Raw genomic sequence first — 23,081 nt, 5'->3', positions numbered from 1 at the left:
CGCACGAGCATCAATAAACCTTAAAGATGTGTTGCAGAGGCACATTTTTCAAACAATTCGCTTTCTGTGAACTAAATATGTCGGGAAACTTTTACTTAAGATTTAATATTATATGTTTTTGTTTCTTAGCTAATCAGAATGTATAAAGGCCCGTTTTAAACAAACCATTGATTGGCAACAATGATCTGATATGGCCAGAAAAAAAATCAGCATAATTATTATTCATAGGTTTATATAGGTTATAGGTTATTTGGCACAGTCTGTGCTACATTTTTTCTCTCATCACTCGCTGTCACACACACACACACACACACACACACCACACAACAATATACAGATGTTGAGCTAAAGTAGGTCATCAATACTCAAGGTAACCGGTCCATCATACCTTACAAACCAAATAGTTACATTTCACTTTGTTTATATGTGTGTTGGCTGTATTAATAGCTAATAATTAGTAATAGTACATTAATGTTCCCATACACAACCATGTGTATTTCCCGTTTGAGACTTGGCTTGTGACTGAGGACAATAAATATCTCTTGTAAAAAACAAAATCCTTTGGCTAAAAATAGTGAATTTTATGAAGGACCCATTGAGAGAAACTGGTGGCCTCTAACGTTAAATCAGAAGTGCTTATTAGTGCAGCAACAACAGAACCAGTTTTGTTTAGAGCTTGAAGCTTTTTATCTGTGCTAATAGATACTTGACCATCTTGTAGAGAATACAGTCATTTTGTTGATTATATACACACAATTGGAAAGCTTTTTGATCTTGGGGTCAGCAGTCATATGTATTTAGCGCTCGCTTGGTAACCGTGGGTATCTGATGCATTAACGTTAGCTGGCACTCTAAATGTAAAACGAGACTAAATGTTGGTAAATATCACAAAACCAAAGGACCAATCATGTTCCTCTCTCATAAGCATTTTTTTGCTGATGTTTCACCATAAAGTCAATTACTGTAAACAACCACAGCGTTGTTGTTCACAGAAAAGTTGCAGACTTTGCAGCTAAGCAGATTTGACACAGACTACAACAACACCTCCACCCATCACTGTCATCGTCACACAAACCCACACCGGTGTTAACACAAGACCACGTAATCTGAAAAAGAGCAGGACTGAGGCAGCGCCATTACAAATAGGCCGTGTTGTTTCTTCCTGAGCCTCGCCACATTTGTCAGTGGAGAGACAGCCGGGACATCTGTGCAGACAGAGACACTGACAGCTGCTTCTCAGGACCTAAAAATACACTGTTGGAGGAGAACAGACCTCTCTCTCTCTCTCTCTCTCACACACACACACACACACACACACACACACACACACACACACACACACACACACACACACACACACACACACACACACACACACACACACACACACACACACACACACACACACACACACACACACACACACACACACACACACACACACACACACACACACACACACACACACACACACACACACACACACACACACACACACACACACACACACACACACACACACACACACACACACACACACACACACACACACACACACACACACACCACACACACACACACACACACACACACACACACACACACACACACACACACACACACACACACACACACACACACACACACACACACACACACACACACACACACACACACACACACACACACACACACACACACACACACACACACACACACACACACACACACACACACACACACACACACACACACACACACACACACACACACACACACACACACACACACACACACACACACACACACACACACACACACACACACACACACACACACACACAGATCAGATCAGATGGGGAGAAACATTCAGTCTGACTAAGTTCTTCGGCTGTGTGCAGATTGCACCTGAATTCAGTTGACTAATCAATTAGTCGATAAATAGAAAACATTTCAATACGCTATAAATTGTTTCAAGCAATAAGACCAGAGTCTTATTAGATCCAGCTTCTCAACTGTGTGGATTTACTTCTGGTCTCTCTTGTGATGATGAACTGAATATCTTTCAGCTGCATCTTGTTTCCAATATTTGCATCTTCTGAGACAAATGTCAAATCGTCTGTTTTCAAAAGGTCAGTTCCACCAAAACACAATTCTACTAATTTAATGAAGGATATATTATCCTGTGGATTATTAAGTTTCAATGTCGGAATTGAGTTTTTCAAATGTCATGTCAGTGTTTTGAGCACAAGTTAAATACTAAATCATCACAATTGTAACTCAATGTATGTCACAAACTTTATTAGATCAAAACCAAACTATAACGATAAGTCTTGTTGAATATTTGAAAAAGCAAATATGAACAGTGTTCTGCTCACAAAGGCTTGATTCTCATCATCATCTGTAGTAGAAGTAGTTTCTAATTGTCGGCATCCCAACATCCTTTTTAGGCCACTGCTGTCAAGGTTCTAGTTTTGACACCACTAAAGACACAGTTGGTTTTGTTGCTTTCATTCTGGGATTCGCTGACAATGACAAATCTATAGAATATCAGCGGTCATATTCTTTAAGAGCAATAAATATGCTCTATGTACACACATTCATCAGTAACTTACATTAGAATACAGCTCAAAAAGCTTTTATAATAAGGCTCATTGTGTGGGAACACCTGCCTCAGACTGGCAGGTGCAACAAAAATGTAATTATGAGTGCGAGACCACACTGACAAGTCTCTCTTCTCGCTCTATTCTCAGATACAAAACTACACTCCTGCATGTTTAAGTGTGCATGTTCTTGGTGGTGAGTTGGTACTTTTGGAGATGTCGAGTCATGCCAAACAATCTGATAGCACATAACAAGAGAGCTGCCAATCCACGGCAGTCTTCTTCAATTGGCTACAAGTGCCGTAATGTATTCCTTGAGCCTTCAGTGAATGAGAATCCTTCATGTCTGATATATGCAAACCCCCTCTTGGTGATCTCTTTTTTTATCAATTAAGTTGACCGTTTTGGTCACGCACGATGGAGCTATTACCATGACAATGAGGGGAATGATGGGAGAAGAGATGCGAGGAATGGAGGGGGGGATGCACGGGGAGGTGTAAAATCTGTACATGTGCAACTTTCTCATGAAGACTTCTGAAGATAACCAAGAGCTGGAGGGGATCTGTTGAAATGTGTTCAGGGATATGGTAAGCAGCAGGTAATTATCATTTTATCTCAGTAAATCAAACACCAACATTGCTCTGTGAAGAGGTTAGGATCCCTGGTTTTCCTTCACTTCCTCAAACTGTTTATCATATTGATGGTCAGGGGCAGTCTTTTTTTTTTTAAGCTTTAAAAATCGGTGTGCTAATCTTCCATCTCAAATCACAACCAATTTTGATGCATAACATTTGCACTGTATTTGATGTCCAAGCATTCCCACTCAAAAACGCTTAAAAATACAAACCCTTCGTCTTTAGGAAAAAACATATTAACATGGTCTACAGCTCGTTTCAGCCCAGGGTCAGGTCTTTCAGGACACTGCAGGCGTATGTGTGCTGTGGAGACATAGGCCTAAATATTTACCAGACTAACAATTTTGTATTTTTCTGCAAAAAAAACCCTCCTGATTTAAAAAACTGTGACCGATGTTTGAATACATTTCACTATAGCTAAGTTCGACTATGTGTCTGATCAGTCAACGAGGCCTTCTGTTTAGCCATCAGTTAGTTAAAGACAGCGCCTCCTTATTAAGTCCTGTTGTTGCTCTCAAAATCATGCAAAGCACTGAACAATGAATAGAAGAATAGTTAGAAAAGTATGACCGTCATTTTTAATGATTTGCCCATGAAAAGCCCCTCTGTTATAAAATCAATAAATACTGTTATACACTAATTATAAAAGCCAAATGTCTGTTGTGTCTGAGGTGCAGTTTTCTTTTTGTTAACATTCCCTGTAAAAAGACAAAGGGTTTTCAAAGCTTTACTAAAAGGGATGTGTAAAACAGAACAAGGCCCAAAGATTCATGCTGCTATAGTGTTATCTATATAGTTATCCAAAATAGTGTGTGCCAAAGACTAATTTAGGTAACTAATCAAAGAAGCTTTCTTTTCTATATTATCCAAGACAAATGGTACAATGTTCCACTTCAATCATGTATGTCTTATTGCGTGTGTGTGTGTGTGTGTGTGTGTGTGTGTGTGTGTGTGTAGACACATCTTCGCACTTTATGTTTGTACAAAACTACAGAAAGTGAGGAAAGCTCAGGAGTTGAACTCTGTGCGCCGCTTCACGACAACAAATACAAGATCTCTCTTCTGCATGTTTTCCTGCAGAGGATCTCAGCTGAAATGTGCTACAAACTTTTTTCACAAAAGATGGTTCCCAGCAAGAAAAACTGGCTGTTATACTGAAACTTAAGGTCTCAGCACAAACCCCTCCTACACTTGACTGGATGAACTCAATACTCACTGAGCTGTCTGTAGTTTGTATTCAGAAAAATGCCATTACTCTTTAAATCTGTCAAAATCATATTTTGAATACATTTGAGGCACAAAATAAAAGCCTTGCAAGAATTGAGATCACACACAGATGCAACTAAACTACATAAACAGAACGCTCTAAAAGTGGGGCTGTGAGTACAACAAAAACTGACTGATGGAAAACATTTACCTGATGGACTAGGACCGTATGTACTTAGAGAACTCACGCACAAAGAGATGCAGAACAGGGTGAGCAAGCGCAAACATAAATCTGAATCAAATTAGGAAACAGTTTGCACATCTCTTTTCCCACATAATAAATGTTGGATAGTCAGGAAAAGTTGCACAACCTGTATACACGACAGTGTGTGCACCAGTCAATCAGCTGACTGCAGCACAGACGAAGGCGACACTAGTGAATCAAGCCGGGTTTTACAGAAACTCAAATCATTCATCATCAGAAAATGTTTTGCTACTGCAGTCTGCCCCGTGATCCCAGCACAACAACAACCAATCATAGTGGTGGAAAGAGATCAAGTACATTTACTCAAGTACTGTATTTAAGTAGAGTTTGTAAAGAAACCAGTGAGTAAAAAGGAGCCCCACATTTACCAGCTGCAACAATAACGTAATGTACACATTAATCCATCAATAATTGTAATTCAATAATATACATATATTTTTTCTGAAATGGGTTATTCTGCATGAATACTTACTTTTCATACTTTTGATTATGTAACTGTTGATGTTAGCACTGTTGTACTTTTACACAAGTGAAACTTTGAATGCAGGACTTGTATTGGAGTATTTCTACACTGTGTACCACTTTTACACAAGAAGAAGTACTTCCACCACTGCCCATTACCAGTGAAAAAAGTTGCTTCATTGAGACTATTGTGAAGTGAATTGTTGCTCAGCTTGGCTCAGGCTTTATGTTACGGTGCTTCATTCTCTGGCAGAGCGGTGCCTTTAGTTCTGGCTATTTGTCAAATCGTCCCGAACAGTCTCTCAGGCTGGCTCCCGTGTCCGAGGACATTCCTGCAGTGTAACACGGCTCTTCAGGGCTTCACAAATGGAAATGTTTGTGTCTTTCTTTTATACTTGTGACTTTTTTCATCTCCATTTCAGGTGTGCAAAGAATATATATAACTACAATTACCACCTTGTGGTTGTTACATGTTGTTCAAACTGTCTCGACATAATTTTATCCTATTAGACATTGTGTGAAATTGTCATAAGTAGCATATTCTTTGAGTTATGGCCAAACAAATGTGTTGTGAATTCTACACTAAATTTTACAGACAAAACATGATGCATCCGGCTTTGGCTGTCACCAGCGTGGAGTCATAAAAATATTGCATTTAGTCTTGAAATGTTTACTATTCTGCGGGTTTTAAACATCTCCCTATACACCGCAAAAAAATGTGAGTTTTTTATTCTTATGTAGGGCCAGCATTGTCAGAGGAAAATGAAATCCAATTTACTTTCTGTGACAGAAATGTTGACAAGGTGCAAATGGGTCGAAATACAGATATCCAGCTCTGTACACCACACAATGTAGCTGCAAACTATCAGGCAGTTGTCAAAAGTAAAGCTGGAAACATTCCACCCCTGCATCAGAGGGTATACTACCGAGACTTCAAGCCAACCGACTGCTGCGAGTTTCGCTGACTCACAGAAACCTTTTTTTGCTGACTGGGCAGGTCGACCAGCCCGAACAGTCTCACAGCAGAGAGGTGTCAATAACATCAGGAGCAGGTAGCAGCAACCTGTCATCATTGATGGTGTTAGACTAATTTGCTGTGTGGGCGGGTCTGAGAAATTCACCTCTGTTGCTCTAAGACGCTTTTATTTTGCCTGCTGTGTTTCAGAGGAAGCGGTAGAGGTCATATGGATAGTCCCGGATGAAATGCAATAATTCAAGTGAGAAACTTTTTACATTATATATTAAACAAATCGCATGAAATCCAGCCGATTGAGTCAATTAAATATTTTAAAAGGTAATTCCTGACATTTTGTAAAATCTCTGATGGTCGACATTTTTACCCACTCCGACCTGTCCACAGTCATTCTGTGCCGAGAGTATCCTATTTCACTTGTTATATTCCTTTGTTCTCTTACACGCACTGAAAGATGAACACAAATATAGTAACGCTTGTATCAATTTCTATCTTGGCTCTTAATTTGGCACAGAACAGATCTGCGAGGAAAAACTGACAAAGACTGAAAAGGGTGGAGGAAGAACAGAGGATTGGTGGAGCGATACAAGAGAAAAGGCGAGAGAGGGAGGGACACATGGGACGGAGAAGAAAGTTTCCCCACTGCTTGTTTACTGTTCTTCACCCCGAGAGAAAACCCTTGTGACTCAAAGTGATGAGAACAACAACATTGACATCATTAAACCGAGAAGCGGGCAATAATGAAAACCCACTGGCCCTTGTTTGTGTGCGTTTCTATGACAACACACTGTTGTATATGCAGGCAAATAAAGATGTATACAGGAAGTGAATACACAGAAAACAATACTGGATATTGTACCGCCTCAGAACGGCTTTCTGATCCATACGGTTATTCTTTAAAATAGTACATTTAAATCCCCAGGATATCATGCAGACTCTCAACAAGGACATGTTATGGTCTATTCACCACTAAGAGAGAATACACAGTATGTATTGAGAGGAGAGATGGTAATGTTATTAAAGATTCTTCTACAGGTCACCGTAATAATGAACAATAGCATTTTTCATTAAATGACTAAGGATGTACTTAAATGACTAACTGGTGGTCCCCCTGTGGGCCATGACCACAGCTCTTATGTAGTTAAAGGGAAAGGACGGCGTGCTTTGTATGAGAAGCTTTGTGAGCGGCTGCGAATGTTCTTGAGCCAAACAAGACGAGCGACTTGTTGTCTAATCAACTGAAGGGTTGGTTTGTATAACACAGCGACTTGTGTCTGAAGGCATGCTGGGTGGGAAAAACAGTTATCAATTTGTAACCCTATGCAGGCACATAAATCACACATATTAACTTAAATGACGAAGAAAATGTAGCTGTGTTTCAGGGGTACGAACTGTGACAAATCCTGAAATTGAATCTCCTCTGTGAAACAGAAACGGCACAGCAGTTGCGGAAATTCTGCCGCATGACACTCTTGCTTGATTCCCTCCCTGCAAGTTTGGTCTTGTTTTCCTGCCTGTTTGCTACTCTGCTCACAGCACAAATACATATTCATGGCCCTTAGATGGATGCATACCTGGGTTTTCAACCAGGAGACCGGTGATCTGGACCAGCGTTCCCAAAGTGTCGTGGAGCTATTGGGAAATTATGTTTGTAACGTGTTTTACGTCATTTTTCCTAAATCAAGTTTTTTGATGCCTTGATGTTAAATGGTATCGATTTGTTTTTTGTGACTGCTGCACCTGTTCATTTTTCATATTTCCATCGGATCACGTGAATGAAAAAAGTATTTTATCAAAGATCCTTAAACGCCGCTCCCGGTACTCATAATGTCTAATCTGAATCTCACTTCTGTGTCTGAATATCAGTTCAGCTGCTAAAACATCACTGAAGTGTTTTTAAGTGTGATGAGGCAAAGTAGGAGAACTAGGGCACACCTTAAATAGATATACCAGGTGTGCAGAGACGTAGAGGAGAGCTGATAGAGTCATTGGGGTATGAAGGTGGTGTTGGGGGGGATGAATGAGATATCCCTCCCCACTTTATACACCTGTGGAAAGTGCTAATACCTCTGTTAATTACTGTACACATTAAGCTAATAATGCCATAATTAACTTGTATTGTTATATTGAGTTTCCAGTTTATTAGGTGCACTTGTAAAATCTAAAGCATCCGATGTGTCAACGGTGCGTTAGAGAGGCGTTCAATCCACTCTATGGTCCTTTTTAATTATAATCTGTGTAAATACAGTTAGTACAACACACAGGAAATCTGGGGGAACACCTGGTGTCTGTATCTGTTAAATTATGTTGTGTTCAATAAGATGAGCAGTTCTCAGGTCAGTCAGAGGCTGAGCTGAACACAAACACGAGTAACGCCAGTAAACTCCCAAATTGGCAGCTTGGGACAAATTATAATTAGCAGTGTAATTAGCTATTTGAACACATCTTTAAGGTTGTTTACTTTTTCTTCCATCAGATAGTTACTGATAGTTTTCTGACTTCAGAATTAATTTGGACATTTTGGTATATTTAAAGTAAGTAAGTTTAAACATTGGACACAAAATCCCCAACTCTCATTAAACAAAGTGCAGCTTTCCACTGCATCCCACAGCCTTCATCACCAGAATATTTTAGCAAATTCATAATCCCCCCTAACTAAGGCATTGAAAAAAAGTATTGCTGTGGTATTAGTACTGAAACTCAGGTACAATATTGGCCTGAATGACAAAACAATGTTGCACATATTAGAGTGTAAAGACTTGAGCTTCAAAAATGGGCCAGTAATAAGTAATTGCGAGTTAAATCCTCTGAAACTCGTGAATAGCCTTTTACATTGATAACACTGCAGATGAAGACATCATCTCTGCCTTCAAAAATTATCAAAATGACACTGCTCCCCATGTAGCTGAATACAAAATCAATGTATTATTTGCAATTGACCGACAACAGGGCTGCTCGGCTGAGAAGATAAATGAAAAGCTCAGTCACTTACGGTTGCTATTCACTTAAGTGTAAAATACTGATCATTGGAGGCATCACAAGCTCCATCATTGTATTGACTCGTTTGCAGGTGTTGTCCAGACACTTACCCAGAAGTTGTTCTTAAAGAAGGCCATCTTCACTCAGAGATTCACAGAAATCTATAAAAGAGGTGGAGAAAAATATGTATTAGGGCGGGAGGTGACATTAATACCTTTCTTTTTTAATTCTCTGATCTCCACATCACAATGCGAGTGCCCGGGAGAATAACCGGGAGGGATACCTTTTGAGTACAATCTGTAAAATGTTCAGCCTTTTCTCTTCCTTCTGACAATAAATTACACCATTAAAGTCCCTGCAAATAACATGAACAAGTTTCCAGAGTCCTGACTTTAGAAAAAAACTCCTATGCAGAAAGGGAGGTCTTGAGGGACAACAGAGGAGAGCTTGACAAATTACTTCAAAAGGATAAACACTAGGGATGGAGGGAGCTGAGGAAGAAAGCAGGGAGGAGTAGTGTGAAGGGAGATGGGGAGGTATGGAGAGGGGGAATACATGAGAGAAGAGATAAATCGATGGAGGGAACGAGGGAGGTAGCCTCCAAGGAGACGATCAAAGCTTGTGAAACTGGAGGTTGCAGCACTCAAACTCTGATTGGCCAAGTCCCTTTCTGCCCCATGCTGCTGTTGATCAGCTCACATCTGAGACCACATTTCTCAGGTTAATACTCATTCCTGTTTACTGTTCCAAAACTACAATGTCTGGTGGAAAAGATGGCATTTATTTATTATCATCCTACATGGAATCGGTCTGTGGGTATGTCAACCGTTCATCTGATCTACTTCACACTTGACGGGTGTATTAATGGGGACCTAAGGACAGGCGGTGTTTAAGTTGAGCATGTCATTCAACTGCATTTCACTTTTGCTGCTGAATTCAGAATTTACCAACATTACAACCAAACTCTTCTTCAATTCCTGCGATGAGCGGTTCTTGACAATGCTGCAAGCAGCTCTACAGGGGTTCAAGCTGTTGGCCCGCTCAAATCTGACACTGCACTAGCCTTATTTTTCAGACATCTAAAATAATAATAATAATAAAAATAAAGTTTTTGTTGTTGTACGACGAGTTAAAGAAAGTTTGAACATGTTGATACTTGTGTGTGTGCGTGTGTGTGTGTGTGTGTGTGTGTGTGTGTGTGTGTGTGTGTGTGGACAACAGCCCTTTTGGCATAGACTTAGCCCTGACCTAGTGACCTGGCAGCAGCAACACACACAGAAACAAGCACAGCAGGACCTGCTACGCAGATGTGCACACACACACACACAAACACACACCTCTCACACCTTGTTAATTAGCTCAGCGGTGGGATTGGAGATCCCAGCAAACACCATTCTGTTTGGCAGAGCAGGTGAGCTCGACAGAGGAGAAAGATAAGGACAGAAATAGTATGGAGCAGAGTTCGGAGACAATTCATTAGTTAATACATATTAGAGAGCATATCCTTTGATATTTTTAATGATTCAAAGCACACAGTCATAAAAATAACTAAGAAATGAGTCATTGAAGGTTTTGTTTTACATCTATGACAAGGTTTGTCTGATGCAATGCATCATTTTTATAATGATTATAGTAAGTGCACCACAAAATATGCTATATCTTGCTATGAATTGTGTAATTACATTACATGTCATTTAGCTGATGTTTTTATCCAAAGCGACTTACAATAAGTGCATTCAACCATGAGTACAAACTCAGAACAACATGAATCAAGAAAGTACAATTTCTTCAATAAATTGAAACTACAAAGTGCTATCAGTAAGAGCCATTTAAGTGCTGCTAAAGTGCTACTACGGCGCTACCTTCCCTATTCAAAGTATAGTCGAAAAATACCACAGTTCTATAAAATATCTAATTTGATTAATCCCGATATTAATATTAAGTCCATATATTGCCCAGACCTGGAGAAAATGTAAGTCGTAAATAAAACAAACTGCACAGCCATCATTGAAAATAGATTTCTAACAGGTCATCAGTCCACTGCTAAAAAATGCCAATAAATTAGTTCAATGGCAAAATAAATGCCCATGCAGGGGACTGAACCACCAGCAGCAGATAAAAACATGATGGTGAGGTTTCACAGAGGCCTCTTGTTTTCTTCTTGTGACAGCCTGGTGCACCACATTGAAACAGTTAAGAACTGAGCTAATTAGCTTCTTTTTTTTAAAAATAAAATAAAAAAATAAAAAATGTTATCCTGATTGCTTTGACACAGCACGCTGCAGAAACACAAAGAGAGAGAGGTGTGCACTGGGACCCCATGTGGATAGCAGCCATGGTGGGATGTACAGAAGGAGCTGACATCCAGCATTCTGGTTCCCACTAAACATTCAGCTGAAATCAGCTCTGAGGCAAACAAAGCCCAGAGAAGAAGTGGGACGCTCTGTGACCTTGATATCTTACGCTCAAGATCATTTTTTATTCAGAATTTAAATGCCTGCACGAATGTTGGTCTTGCTGTATGTCTCTCAATGCACATATGGCTAACTCCCAGCAGCAAATTGGAACCGACTATGAGACAAAGATTATACGTACATATATTAAAATAAAAATATATGGGATCATTTTGAGCTACAGCAGAGCATTGCTCTCAGTGCCACATTACCTGCTATAAAAGACAGGCATTAGGGAAGCCCTTTGTTTTCATAAATCTATGGCTGATAAATGAGAATTCCAATAAGGGAATTTCAGCCCAACTAGCCTTTTGCTTACAGATGCTGCACGTCCTCCAAGTAAAAATTAACATTGCAAGTGTAATCAGGGCACTGACCGACATATACATTCATATTACTATCAATGTGAGAAAAAGACGATAAGAAAAACTTGCCTTCTCTTCGGTCATCTCAACACAAATAGTGGAAAAATAAACTTGTCAATCCAAAACTTAGATATAGCGGTGGTTTCTAGCTTTCTAACTGATTTTTTACTTTGTATTTAGTGAGGGTGCAGGTTTTATGATCACAGAAAGGCGAAGGATTGTTCCATATTAAAAAAGAAGCAGAAGCCAACATGTGTTTAGTTAGTTCCTCATGCAAATGCGGGAACCTTAAGATAAAAAAAAACGGTCTTCAGGCAAGAAGAAGGTACATTAAAAAAATCTTCATTTAATCTGATGTATCATTTAAAACATGGACAGACAACAGGATCGTCCACAGGGAGAAATAATACACAAGACTGAAACTCTACAGCCATGCTTGAGGCTAAATGAGGTATTGAGTTATTCATTTAAAAAAGTAACGGGATCACCAATGTTTTTTAAAAGTATCCTCTGGGGGACAAGAATGTCTGGAACATTTTCTTGCCAATCCCTCCCATAGTAGAGACTACAAATGTGAAGGTCATGGTGGTACTGGAGGAAAAGTTAGAGGATCACCAAAGTCAGTAAGATTCATGAGCAAAATGTCATCGCAATCCATCCAGTAGCTGTTGGACCAAAGTGCTGGAATGACCAACATTTTGTCTGCCACGCCGCGCACGGTCAGATGTCATGCTAGTGTAAGGTAAAAAAAGAAAAGAAAAGGTTTGAGGTGAGGTTCATATCAACAAACAGACAGCAGGTCAGTCACAGAGATCCAGGGCCAAGACAACCAGCCTCATCAATGGAGACACACTGACCTCTCCTGCTCTCTGCCGCCCTCACACTGCCCGACAACACAAAGATGGCTGCCGTGAAAAAAGAGGACTTAAGATAAAGCAGATGGGGCAGAGTGAAAAGTATTTTACACAGACAAACACTATCCACAACACCATTTATTTCCTGTAGGAAATAAATGGTGTATCCTCTCCGCCCACACTAAGCATTTCTGTTTTTATTTCCCGTTCCTCTTTCTTTTGCCAGAGAGCAATCTACTAACAGACGTCTGTCCTAAGGAAGAGAGGGAGGGTAGGTCAACACAAACTCCCGCCTCTCACTACCTCCACCTGTCTCTCTCCATCCTCTGGGTGAGAGATGAGATGAGAGGTCAGACAGGAAGTGCACCCCGTGTCTCTTCTCACACTGTCGGAGAAAGAGCCAGAGAAACACCTCCTTTTCTGGCTTGAAGAGCCAAATAAAAATGGAACTGGGTTAAATGTAATGACACAGCCGAGCGTGGAATAAAGATGCTTCACTAACCTCTGAACAGGCACATTTGTCACAAGCTCAGGCAGCAAAGCAGGAGGGAGATAGAAAATGACAGAAAGGAATGGAGCAAAAAAGGAAAAGGACAGTTAGGTGATAAATAGAGTGAGGCGAGGTGGGTGGATGGTGAGACTCAGAAAGACAACAAACACAGCAGTCTTGCAGAATCAGACAGATAATCATAAGCAAGCCTCCAAACATGTGAAGGACGAAATGAAAAGATGATACAAATAGTGAAGTGATAAAGTGTCTGTGGCATAAGTGAGATGGATAAAAAGAGTTTCCCAAATCAGCAAAAGAGTTAAAGCCAGGTTAAAGAGAGACAAGGCAGAGGGATCATTACAAGTTGGTGTATTGTATTTGATCAAATCTGTATCCTATTCAATCTTAAAACAGCAAGTTTCCATTACTGTTGAAAGAAAAGTTAAATCACTCGTTCGTCAGAAGGAAAAAAAAATCGACAATCTCATCATTGTAATTGGTTGAGTCATTTTTACAAGATGCTACAAGATCGGGGTCATTTCTATGAGAGCAGGCGTCTCGCAATCAACGGTGCAAACAATGTTATAATAGTGCAAGTTAAGGCAAAATTGCTGACAGCGAACAGTGTTTACCCGTTTGCTGCTCTCAATGATCTGAATATTAAATGTGGCTCCGGGAAGCTGTCATTAAACATTACAATGACAACATGCTGATGTTATAATATTTACAATCTCCGCCATCTTAGTTTAACCTGTTTGCATACTAGCATTTGCCGAGTAGCACTCAGCTCAGTGTGATGGGAATGTCACTCATTTTTTTTTTTTTTTTTACCATAAAGTATTGGACACATAAAATATTTGATCTGATAAAAACTTTAAGGACTCAACAAAATTATCAGCTTCATCAAATTCTAAATTGCCCATTGTATTTATTTTTGGGACACACACACACACGTCAATTATTATCAAAAACAATGAACACATTAATCTGTAATACAAATGAATCATTTGTTGTATCCTGAGTATCTACACACATTTTACGGTCTTTACTATTTGAGATAGCAGCAAAGCAGTCAGTTTCATGTTCATAAAGTGCAGGTGTGAAGCATTGCGAGAGGCAAGACAAGGACAAACTTAATTTATGGAGCAGCGGGAGGATTACAGAGAAGTCTACTGCACTGCAGATCGACTCATCCGTCCCTCAGTATTAGTTTAAAACCTGATTTGGCGAACCGTGGATGAGAGATGATTTTGTGTCGGGCCTAATTTCTCTTTCCACCAGCGTAGGATGACTCACTGCTGTGGCTGGTAATTTAGAGCAAGACTTCGCTGTGGACCTTTAGGAGTTTCTTTCATGAACATAAAACCTATGTGGGTTGATATGATCAGTCAAGCTCCAAAATGATATGTCAGTTCATCTATACTGATGACATTCAATAGTTTCTCTTTCCATTAAACAGAAGAGATTTTTGACACAAAAGAAGCACAACAACAACATCCTCTCATCTCTTTCAACAATTAAAATCAGCGGTCTGCATGACCACTATTGCCTGTCAGGACAAATACATGAACTTCAGGGGGATCGGCAGTAGCAAAGCACTTGAGGACAACATATGGTGACGCTCAAAGGTCAACATACAAATCAGAGCTTTCAATGAAACTCCCGATCTTCATTCAGTGAACGGCGCTGGCTCAGGAGTTCTCACGTGACCTAAATCTAACCTTTGGTCACAGGATAACAGGTGGTCATATACGGGGGGCTCCATTTCAGAACTTGAACTTAGTTACCTCCATTATCAAAGCATCAGCGGATTCATTTCTTATCATCAATCTATTTTATGTTTATAAAATGCCCTTCAGAATATCCCAGGGCACAAGTTGGCATCTTCAAATCTCTTGTTTGTTCTAACTTTTAGCCCAAAACCTAAAAGAAATTCAGTTTACTTAGACTACGGAAATTATCATGACCAACAACATCAGCAAATATTCATATATTTCAGAGATTAAAAAACAGAATATTTTGCATTTTTACCTCAAAAGGAAAAACAAAATTCTGACGATCTACAAATTGTTGTCAATTTCGTAATCGATTAACCAGTCAAGTCATTTATCAAGCAGAAAGACAAACATTCTCTTGTTCCAGCTTTTCAAATGTGAGGATGAGCTTTTCTGTTTTATATCATTGAATATCTTTGGGTTTTGGGCTGTTGGACTGCAATTTGAACACGTGCTTGGACTCAAAAACAAAAGATTAATTGATGTATCAATTAACTTATGTATGAAGCTGAAATACAGAACAAATGATCTGCCTGCATCAGACCCTGAACTGACTTGATTTATACTGGTGGTGATTCACTGTGTGTCTATTATAAAAGAGAAAGATGACTGTTGTCGTCATCAACAACAACAACAACTTCAGCACCCCCTAATTATCAGCACAGCCCACAAAGCAAAATACGTCAATAAAAACACTAGAGACCTGCCCTTTAACAATGACACGCTGGAACCAACAATCACATGACCGCCTTGATGACAGAATTTCACCCTGTATTTAATGACTAAAGCAGCTTCAGCAGCACTGCGCCAAGCTTATTCTCTTAAAGCGATAAACAGGCTGAGCATGTGCTCCAGCCTTCAGTGACTGAGACCGAACGAGAGAAACAGCAAACACAATAGACAGGAGAGAGAGAGAGAGAGAGAGAGATAAACACAACCCAGGCTGGAAGCTCCCCATTGTCCTGGCCTGAATGTGCTTTTGTCCCAGCAGCATCCAGGCCCAGTCCAGTCCAGTCCAGTCTATGTCAACGTGCCAGGAGGGCATCACTTCCAAGCCCTGGCATGACCAGCTGAGAGACAGAGAGAGACAGAGAGACAGAGAGACCAGCCTGACGGCAGACACACTAACAAGACACGTTGACGTGCTACGCGGCTAGAGATGAGCTAGAGATGAGCTAGAGATGAGCATGTTTGCAGCTGCTGGTAAAGACGAGTCAAACACTGCAGTTCATTTCATCTGAGGAGAGGAGGAGGACCAATGTACTCAAATCTTAGTTGTATTCTCTTCTATTCTTAGCAAACTTAACTAATACATGTTTATACTTGACAAACGATACACAGTTAATCTGATGTGTGTTAAATAATTGTAAAAAAGACACTGTGAGTAAACACAAACGCCAGTCCTCAAGTCCATTTTAACGTGGCCTGCAGCGGTGGGGGTCGCAGGGGGTTGTGGGGAAAAAAACTTAAACAGCCAATGTTTGATAATTTTGCTCGATCAATTAATTCATTAATTATTCTATTAGTAAAATTGTTGCAGATTAATTATCTGTCCATTGATTAACGGACAAATTGTTTCAGCTTTGGTTTCCTGATATCTTTTCTATGAATAATGAACAGTAAACAGATAAACACTGAATTTTGAAACAAACGATAATGAACATCATTACGCAATCAAACTGTAATCAAATACACATTTTAAACCCATCATTGTGTTCAAGGTGTTCCTCCTCTGGGCTGGCTGATTCCTTTTTAATTAAATTAAAAATCACCCTCAGTTGTGCTATGAACAAAATATGTTTCTTTCTCCTTTTCAATCTTGCCGTTTTGAGCACAGCATAAAATGAACCAGTAACCCAGAAATAGCTCCAGGACCATTCTGCCCCAGGATCGTCCCATCTGCCATGAGGAGACCTTGGCTGGGTGCTGAGGTCATGGTTTTACACCCAAAAAAAAAAAAAAAAAAAGAAGAAAAAAAAAAAAGGTACACAATTTCACAGCAGGGTGACGCCTGTTTTAACCTGAACCTCGAAACATGTTTTCATAATTGCACTCGGAATTTATTGGATCGTCAATGAAAAGCTTTGAATTAAAAGTACTAAGAGCTCTGTTTGTGTTGTCAGGTTAGCTGTGTCCGGGCTCATATGTCCCGCCTCTGGGTTCTGCCCTGCTTGGCAAAGCAGAGGGAAGACCTTGCAGCACTTTAGCCTACATATGAGAGGCTACATATGTATAATTAATATTTGTCACTGGCACCATATAATGTGTTGTAAGAGAGCCAATGGGGGGAGGCAGCATCACAATAAGCAATAGAAAGAAGATCCCTATGTGTCAATGAGAGGGAAAGAGGAGTCATCGGGGAAGGTGAAGCGTCCGGCTGATTAACTATTCATGGCTGCAACTGTGTGCACATTAACACTGTTGCTGCATTCAAATATAGATGCAAAACCTTTTCATTTGCCTGCTCTTTTTTCCTCTCCTGACCTGAGCCCTTCTTTCCGTCTTTTACAGAAGTGTTTGTGATTCAATAATTGGTTGTGTGCTGCATGGCTGTGGGGACGCAGCCAGTCAACAAAGGCTGGTGTCACCAGAGGGTTGGAGACATTTCTAACATGTTCTCGTGTCTCCTCCCTTTCTGTGAGCGCCTAAATGACAAACTGTGACTACATGTTAAACTGGAGTCTTTCTCAAGTGTCCTTTCTGTGTGGGTTATGTGTGCACTACTTTGCATCCACTAAACATGTCACACAGTGTTGGGTCACTGTTGAGCTCTTCGCTATGATAACTATGCCATATGTTGCCATGTGATATTTATCATAATATCTGGCACAATACTAGCATCTAGCCGGGAGATCACTCACTCGGCTAACATAATGAGCAAGAAAATTAATTGTTGTATTAAATCTTTACATTTCATATTCGGTGTTAGATTTTAGGTTTTTGGTGTTCTCGTCTTGGGAGACGCCCACCAACTTCAACAAAATCTATCAAATGTATGCATCAGCTACAAGACAGCTATGCAACACAGTACGAATCAACATTGGTTATTTTAAACAAGACTGAGTTTATAGTTATATTTGGTGAGCTGCGATGATCAGAAACCAAAGTTTGAACTTTCAGTGGATGGTGGCACTATGAAAAGTCAGAGGATCACAAATGTTACAAAGACCACAAATGTCTTGTACACCAAATTGTAAGCGCATCCATCCAATAGTGGTTGAGATATTCCACAAATGTCAACCACACAACGGTGCTGGAGGAAACATCTCCAACATCATTAAGCTCCCTCTTCTGAATACCAAGATGTCATGGCAATGGTGGGTAAAAACATGTCTGTATAATTAATAGAGCAAAATAAGTCTGATGAGAATTCACAAAATAAGACCAAAGTATGTCTTATTCAAGGCAAAATACTACGTCAAATCATACCTTTAGATTTGCATCACCGACAAGCCCCAACAGACAGGCACTAGAAAAAAAGCCTTTGGTCAGCGAATGAACATCGATCGTAAAGAACCAACAGCGCCAAATATGACTTGCCAAGATTGGGTCTGTAAACTGAGGGGAGGGGAGAGAAATCTCTTCCTCTCAACACGGGCGACTGTGGGTCAGTAGTTAGCAGGTCCGTCTTTTAATCAGGGGGGTTTGCGGTTCAATCCCCGCCCTAGTCGATCTGTCCTTGAGCAAGACACTTAACCCTGAATTGTTCCCTGTAGCGGTGTCTATGGTGTATGAATATAATTTGATTGTAAGTCGCTTTGGATAAAAGCATCAGCTAAATGACATGTAATGTAACACTGGTCGACTTCTTTTTATTTAAAGCATTCGGCAAGGAATAGGTCTCTCTCCTGTTGAAGTCAAGGCACCAGGGAGAGGGCCTTGTTTACTTCTTTGACATCAGTTGACCTAGCAGCACTCAAGTCTCAACTCCTGCCATTTGCTTTCAGAAGCAGAGAGAAAAACAACACCAGCAGACAGACCACTGAAGCACAAGAAGACAGGTGTGCTGCAGTGTGAAGATGCAAATACTGTAGCGTATGTTATAGCGGCTTGAAAACTAATCGTCTATCAGGCAGTGGAAGGGGAATTCCAGTCTGGTTGTTTTGGTGCAACCTCCTGAGAGTGATGCAATTAAGTGTGACTACCTCAAAAACCTAAAATAAACATTTTTTCATTGACTGTTTTCACTTTCTGTATGTATGTATATATATATATATATATATATATATATTACATATTTTGTATTGCATACACACAATAGAGTCAGCATGACAGGAAATGTTGAGAGATAGGAAATCAGGGATGTTGTAGTCATAGACCAGTAGGCCACAGTGAAACCCCGAGCCCTATAGTTTTAACATACAAGTTTGAGCCATATTTGCATCTGTTCTCTATTCAAAAGCCAGTTTTACACAAATATACAAACATTACTGATATCTGAAAACATTAACCATTTGAATAGTTGTTTAGTGTCACATTAAAAGAGCTACCAGTCAATTTGAGAGCGATGACAGGCTCCATTGCTGGATTTGATTTTCAGACGTTGGTCAAAACTTTTAGATTTGGTCAAATTACGCGTAATGCACTATAAAAAGGCACTAATCTAATGTTGTCTCTTCAAAAAGACAATATGAAACTACGATCCAAAGAGTTAAACCACTTCTTATCAAAAGCTCAGTTTGATCCGATCCATTCTGTGTAGAAGTTTGTTCATAAGAGCTGCACAAAACGTGTCTCCAGGTTGAACACTATTCTCCAATGGAGGCAAATAAATACCCACCATACCTCTAGAATTCACATAGGATATCTAGGACAGAGCAGTTCATATTTGCAGGCGTGAACCGCTCATGTAACCTAGAAACCCCATAATGTTTCTCTGATCTGTGATCCCCAACAGTAAACCTGGTTCCTTGAGGCATCATTATCAGTGATTTCAGCTTATCTTAGTTGAGTATCATTAAATGTTGGCCGATCAGCAATAATATTTATAACCAGTCCACAGGAGAGCAGCGATTGTTTTTCCAAAGCCACAGTCTTGGTGGGGATCAAGTCATAGATTCACATGATTGTACAAACGTCATAGTAATAAAAAAAAAACAACTACAAGATATGACCAAAAATCCTCCATTCAGCTCCAAAAATGACTCATAGTCTGCATCAGATGACATACATATCTTGTGAAATGAATGTACATCAGTCCACCCTGTCCCACCTTGACAGATGATGCTAAGTCTAAATACCTCTATGGAAAGATGATTGGGTCTGTGAGAGACTGAGCAATTGCCTCCCAAGTTTACATTCTGGATTCACGTTATATTCAACGTTCATTTCAAAGAGCACACATCGGCTGGTCTCTCGTTAAGTTGCTCGTTCAACACGCTGAATTGATTTCCGTTCAGGAGTCAAACAAACGTGTCTGCTCGTGCTGCTGGTTTCAATTCAACAATGTCCCAGCCATGCACGACCAACTCCATATGTTTAATAGCCTAGCGTTAGCTCAGGCTTGCGAGCCAATGTGTGAATGATATTCACGTAACAGAAGGTGGTAAAAGAAGAAAGCGAACAAATCAATACCTGTATGGACTTTTCCCAACTGCGTCTATAGTAAATGTTCCATCCTCAGTCTTCTCCGCAGCCACGGTCCGACACTTGTGTGCACCCTGAACGGTTGGATCAGAGTAGTAGAAATCTAACCAGGCAGTTTTCAGTGTGCGCGCAAACTCACGCCCAGCGCGACGCCGATTGGCTACCACTCCCGTCCATCAGAGAGCAACGTGTAGTAGGCATAGCAACCATGGGAAAAGGCGGAGATAAGAGAGTATACTGGCAGCCCATTGGGTATTTCTTGCCAGAGCAACGCCCACATAATACAAAATCTAAAGAATTAAATGAAACGGACCTGAGGGACGTGGTTTCTGTTTTCTGCCGTACTGGAACAAGATCAAACAAAGAGCGAGCGAAGTTTAGGCGTTTAATAACTTCTGTACCCATTTTAAACTTCTCACTGTTTGACAGCATTATGAATAGGACGTATCAACTTGTCCCAACCCCTGAGTGAAGCTATTTAATGATGACTGATTGGGTTTTAAAAGGATACACTTTCACATGCATATCGTTACCCCCACATACTCACAGAGTATGTGGGGGTAGCTAGGCAGATACTTTTCACATTCACTCACAGAGTGATTGATGTCATGTATGTGCATGTCATGTATAACATGTAGACACATCCATATTCACATGCAGACCCGTTTATCTGTGTTGTTGTTTTTATTCAGACACTGCTGCACTTTTCTCATGGAACAATGTGAATCTGTATTGTCTTGTCAGTTAAATAAACTAACAAATACATATTTTAGTTTAACAAGTATTCAAGGTCTACACTATGCTTTTTTTTGATGACTGCATCATTCCATCAAATTTAAATATTATTCATGTCTTGCCCATCATTCTGTACATTTCCTCTAAATGTAGCCTAGTATACTACATTTGGTATGGATGGATCCTTTAGGATATCCACTTCATCAATTAAAACGGTGTGGGTTTGAACAACGTTATGCTGCACATCATGAGTTTATAATGACTAACCTGCTGGTGTTCCGTGAGGTTTTAGGGGTTAAAAGGGCAGCTCCAGGAGAATATAAGGAATAGAATTGTATTTCTCCTAAATCAATGCTCATCTATCCTATTGACTTCTGTATATCCGTGCAGTCAGGCCTCCTCTGGCACAAAATAGACCATGTTATGTACCACCAATACAGAAAGACATGCATGCACATTACCTTTTGTACACAGTCAAAACAGGTGTAATTTATAACCACAACACTATCCTTTTGTTAAATTGTTTTGTGCCTTTGGGATAGACTTGTCCTTTAGAACGTCAGGGTATCCACATGTACCAGTGTGTTAACTAAGACATGTGCCTCACTAACATGGCTCTTAAAAGTTGTGAAAAGAAGCTGCAGTATTGAATGCTCTTATAATATCACTCTCAGTCCTAATACTCATAGTTATAGTACAGCTAATGATGATCATGACTATAGAAGCAATTTATACACAACCCAGTTAATATTGATTTAGTAATTTGCAGGTCAAAAAACATATACCTGCACAAGATATATTTCAGGGGGTTAGTGACAGAAAAATACCTCCAGGTCAACTTCCTTATCAAAATCAGATAAGATGGCTGAGTTGTCTGGGAGTCGTCCTGGAGGAGGCTATGGCAGCAATCACTGATTTATAGTGAGAAAGTGCCGCGTTTTTCTCTGTCAGTTCTTTAAAGTTTTCTGTTACATACACAAAGTGCAGTTTTTTTTGTCTCTCAAATGTAAAGCTTGCTGTTAATGATTGGCAGTAGAACTATACCCATGATGCTGTGGTCCTCACGAGTGTATGACATTCTTGCAAACAAGCAGGGTGTCATCACCTTGGAATCAACAGCTGAGTCTGTACAGGGTAACTCTTAAATGGCTCAGGACACATGGAGCTTGGTTGCATCTCTCCTGATAACCTTACTGCAAATCTAACCTGGTGAATTTGAACAGCTCTCCTTTTGTAACAGGAGAAAAACTGAAGATTGACTATTGTTTAGAAAGAGGTGACTGGTTTGTCAAATATATTTTAACACCAGCAAGTACTCTTGAGACTAGTTAATGAAGGTACAATCAAATAAGGGAAGGCCTTTTAATTGTAATACCTGCAACCAACAACCGTTTTGGATTTAGATGAAGCGCTTATGCTGAATGTCTGTGCAAAAACTCACAGATTACATGCTAAGACTTGGCGGTATTGATTCTCATCCCGATCGCTTCATACTCGGCTGCAAACAGCTCGGTTCTACTGACTCCCTCAGAACGTGACTTGCACCACGCACTGGAAACGTGCTTGACCTTGCTCTCTGTTTGGCTATACAACGGATGTATGGCTCGTAGCAACGACCCAGGTACCCCGTATCCCCGCAGTACCCTCCATCGGACTCCCTGAGGGACACGGTCGTAGGCCTTCTCCAAGTCCACAAAACA

General features: G+C 40.2%; 1 protein-coding gene across 3 annotated transcripts in view; it reads right to left on the bottom strand.

Annotated features, from left to right (window-relative positions):
• fcho1 (FCH and mu domain containing endocytic adaptor 1) overlaps positions 1–20,740 on the bottom strand; it is a 47,683-nt gene extending 26,943 nt beyond the window's left edge. The window contains exons 1-3 of one of the 3 annotated variants that reach the window (XM_034530326.1): positions 20,635–20,714; positions 9,234–9,284; positions 1,141–1,254 (exon numbers count right to left, since the gene is read on the bottom strand). Coding sequence is in view for 2 of the 3 variants with exons in the window: in XM_034530325.1 (XP_034386216.1) it covers positions 9,234–9,260 (27 nt within the window). In the remaining variant the exon portion in view is untranslated. Of the gene's footprint in view, positions 1–1,140; positions 1,255–9,233; positions 9,285–20,634 lie in introns of all 3 variants that reach the window. The other 2 variants (XM_034530325.1, XM_034530327.1) reach the window with 2 other exon arrangements.
• Between the last annotated feature and the right edge of the window lie 2,341 nt (positions 20,741–23,081).

Source organism: Cyclopterus lumpus, chromosome 4, assembly GCF_009769545.1.
Source record: "Cyclopterus lumpus isolate fCycLum1 chromosome 4, fCycLum1.pri, whole genome shotgun sequence".
Taxonomy (NCBI): Eukaryota; Metazoa; Chordata; class Actinopteri; order Perciformes; family Cyclopteridae; genus Cyclopterus; species Cyclopterus lumpus.
This window is presented reverse-complemented; position numbering and strand designations above follow the sequence as displayed.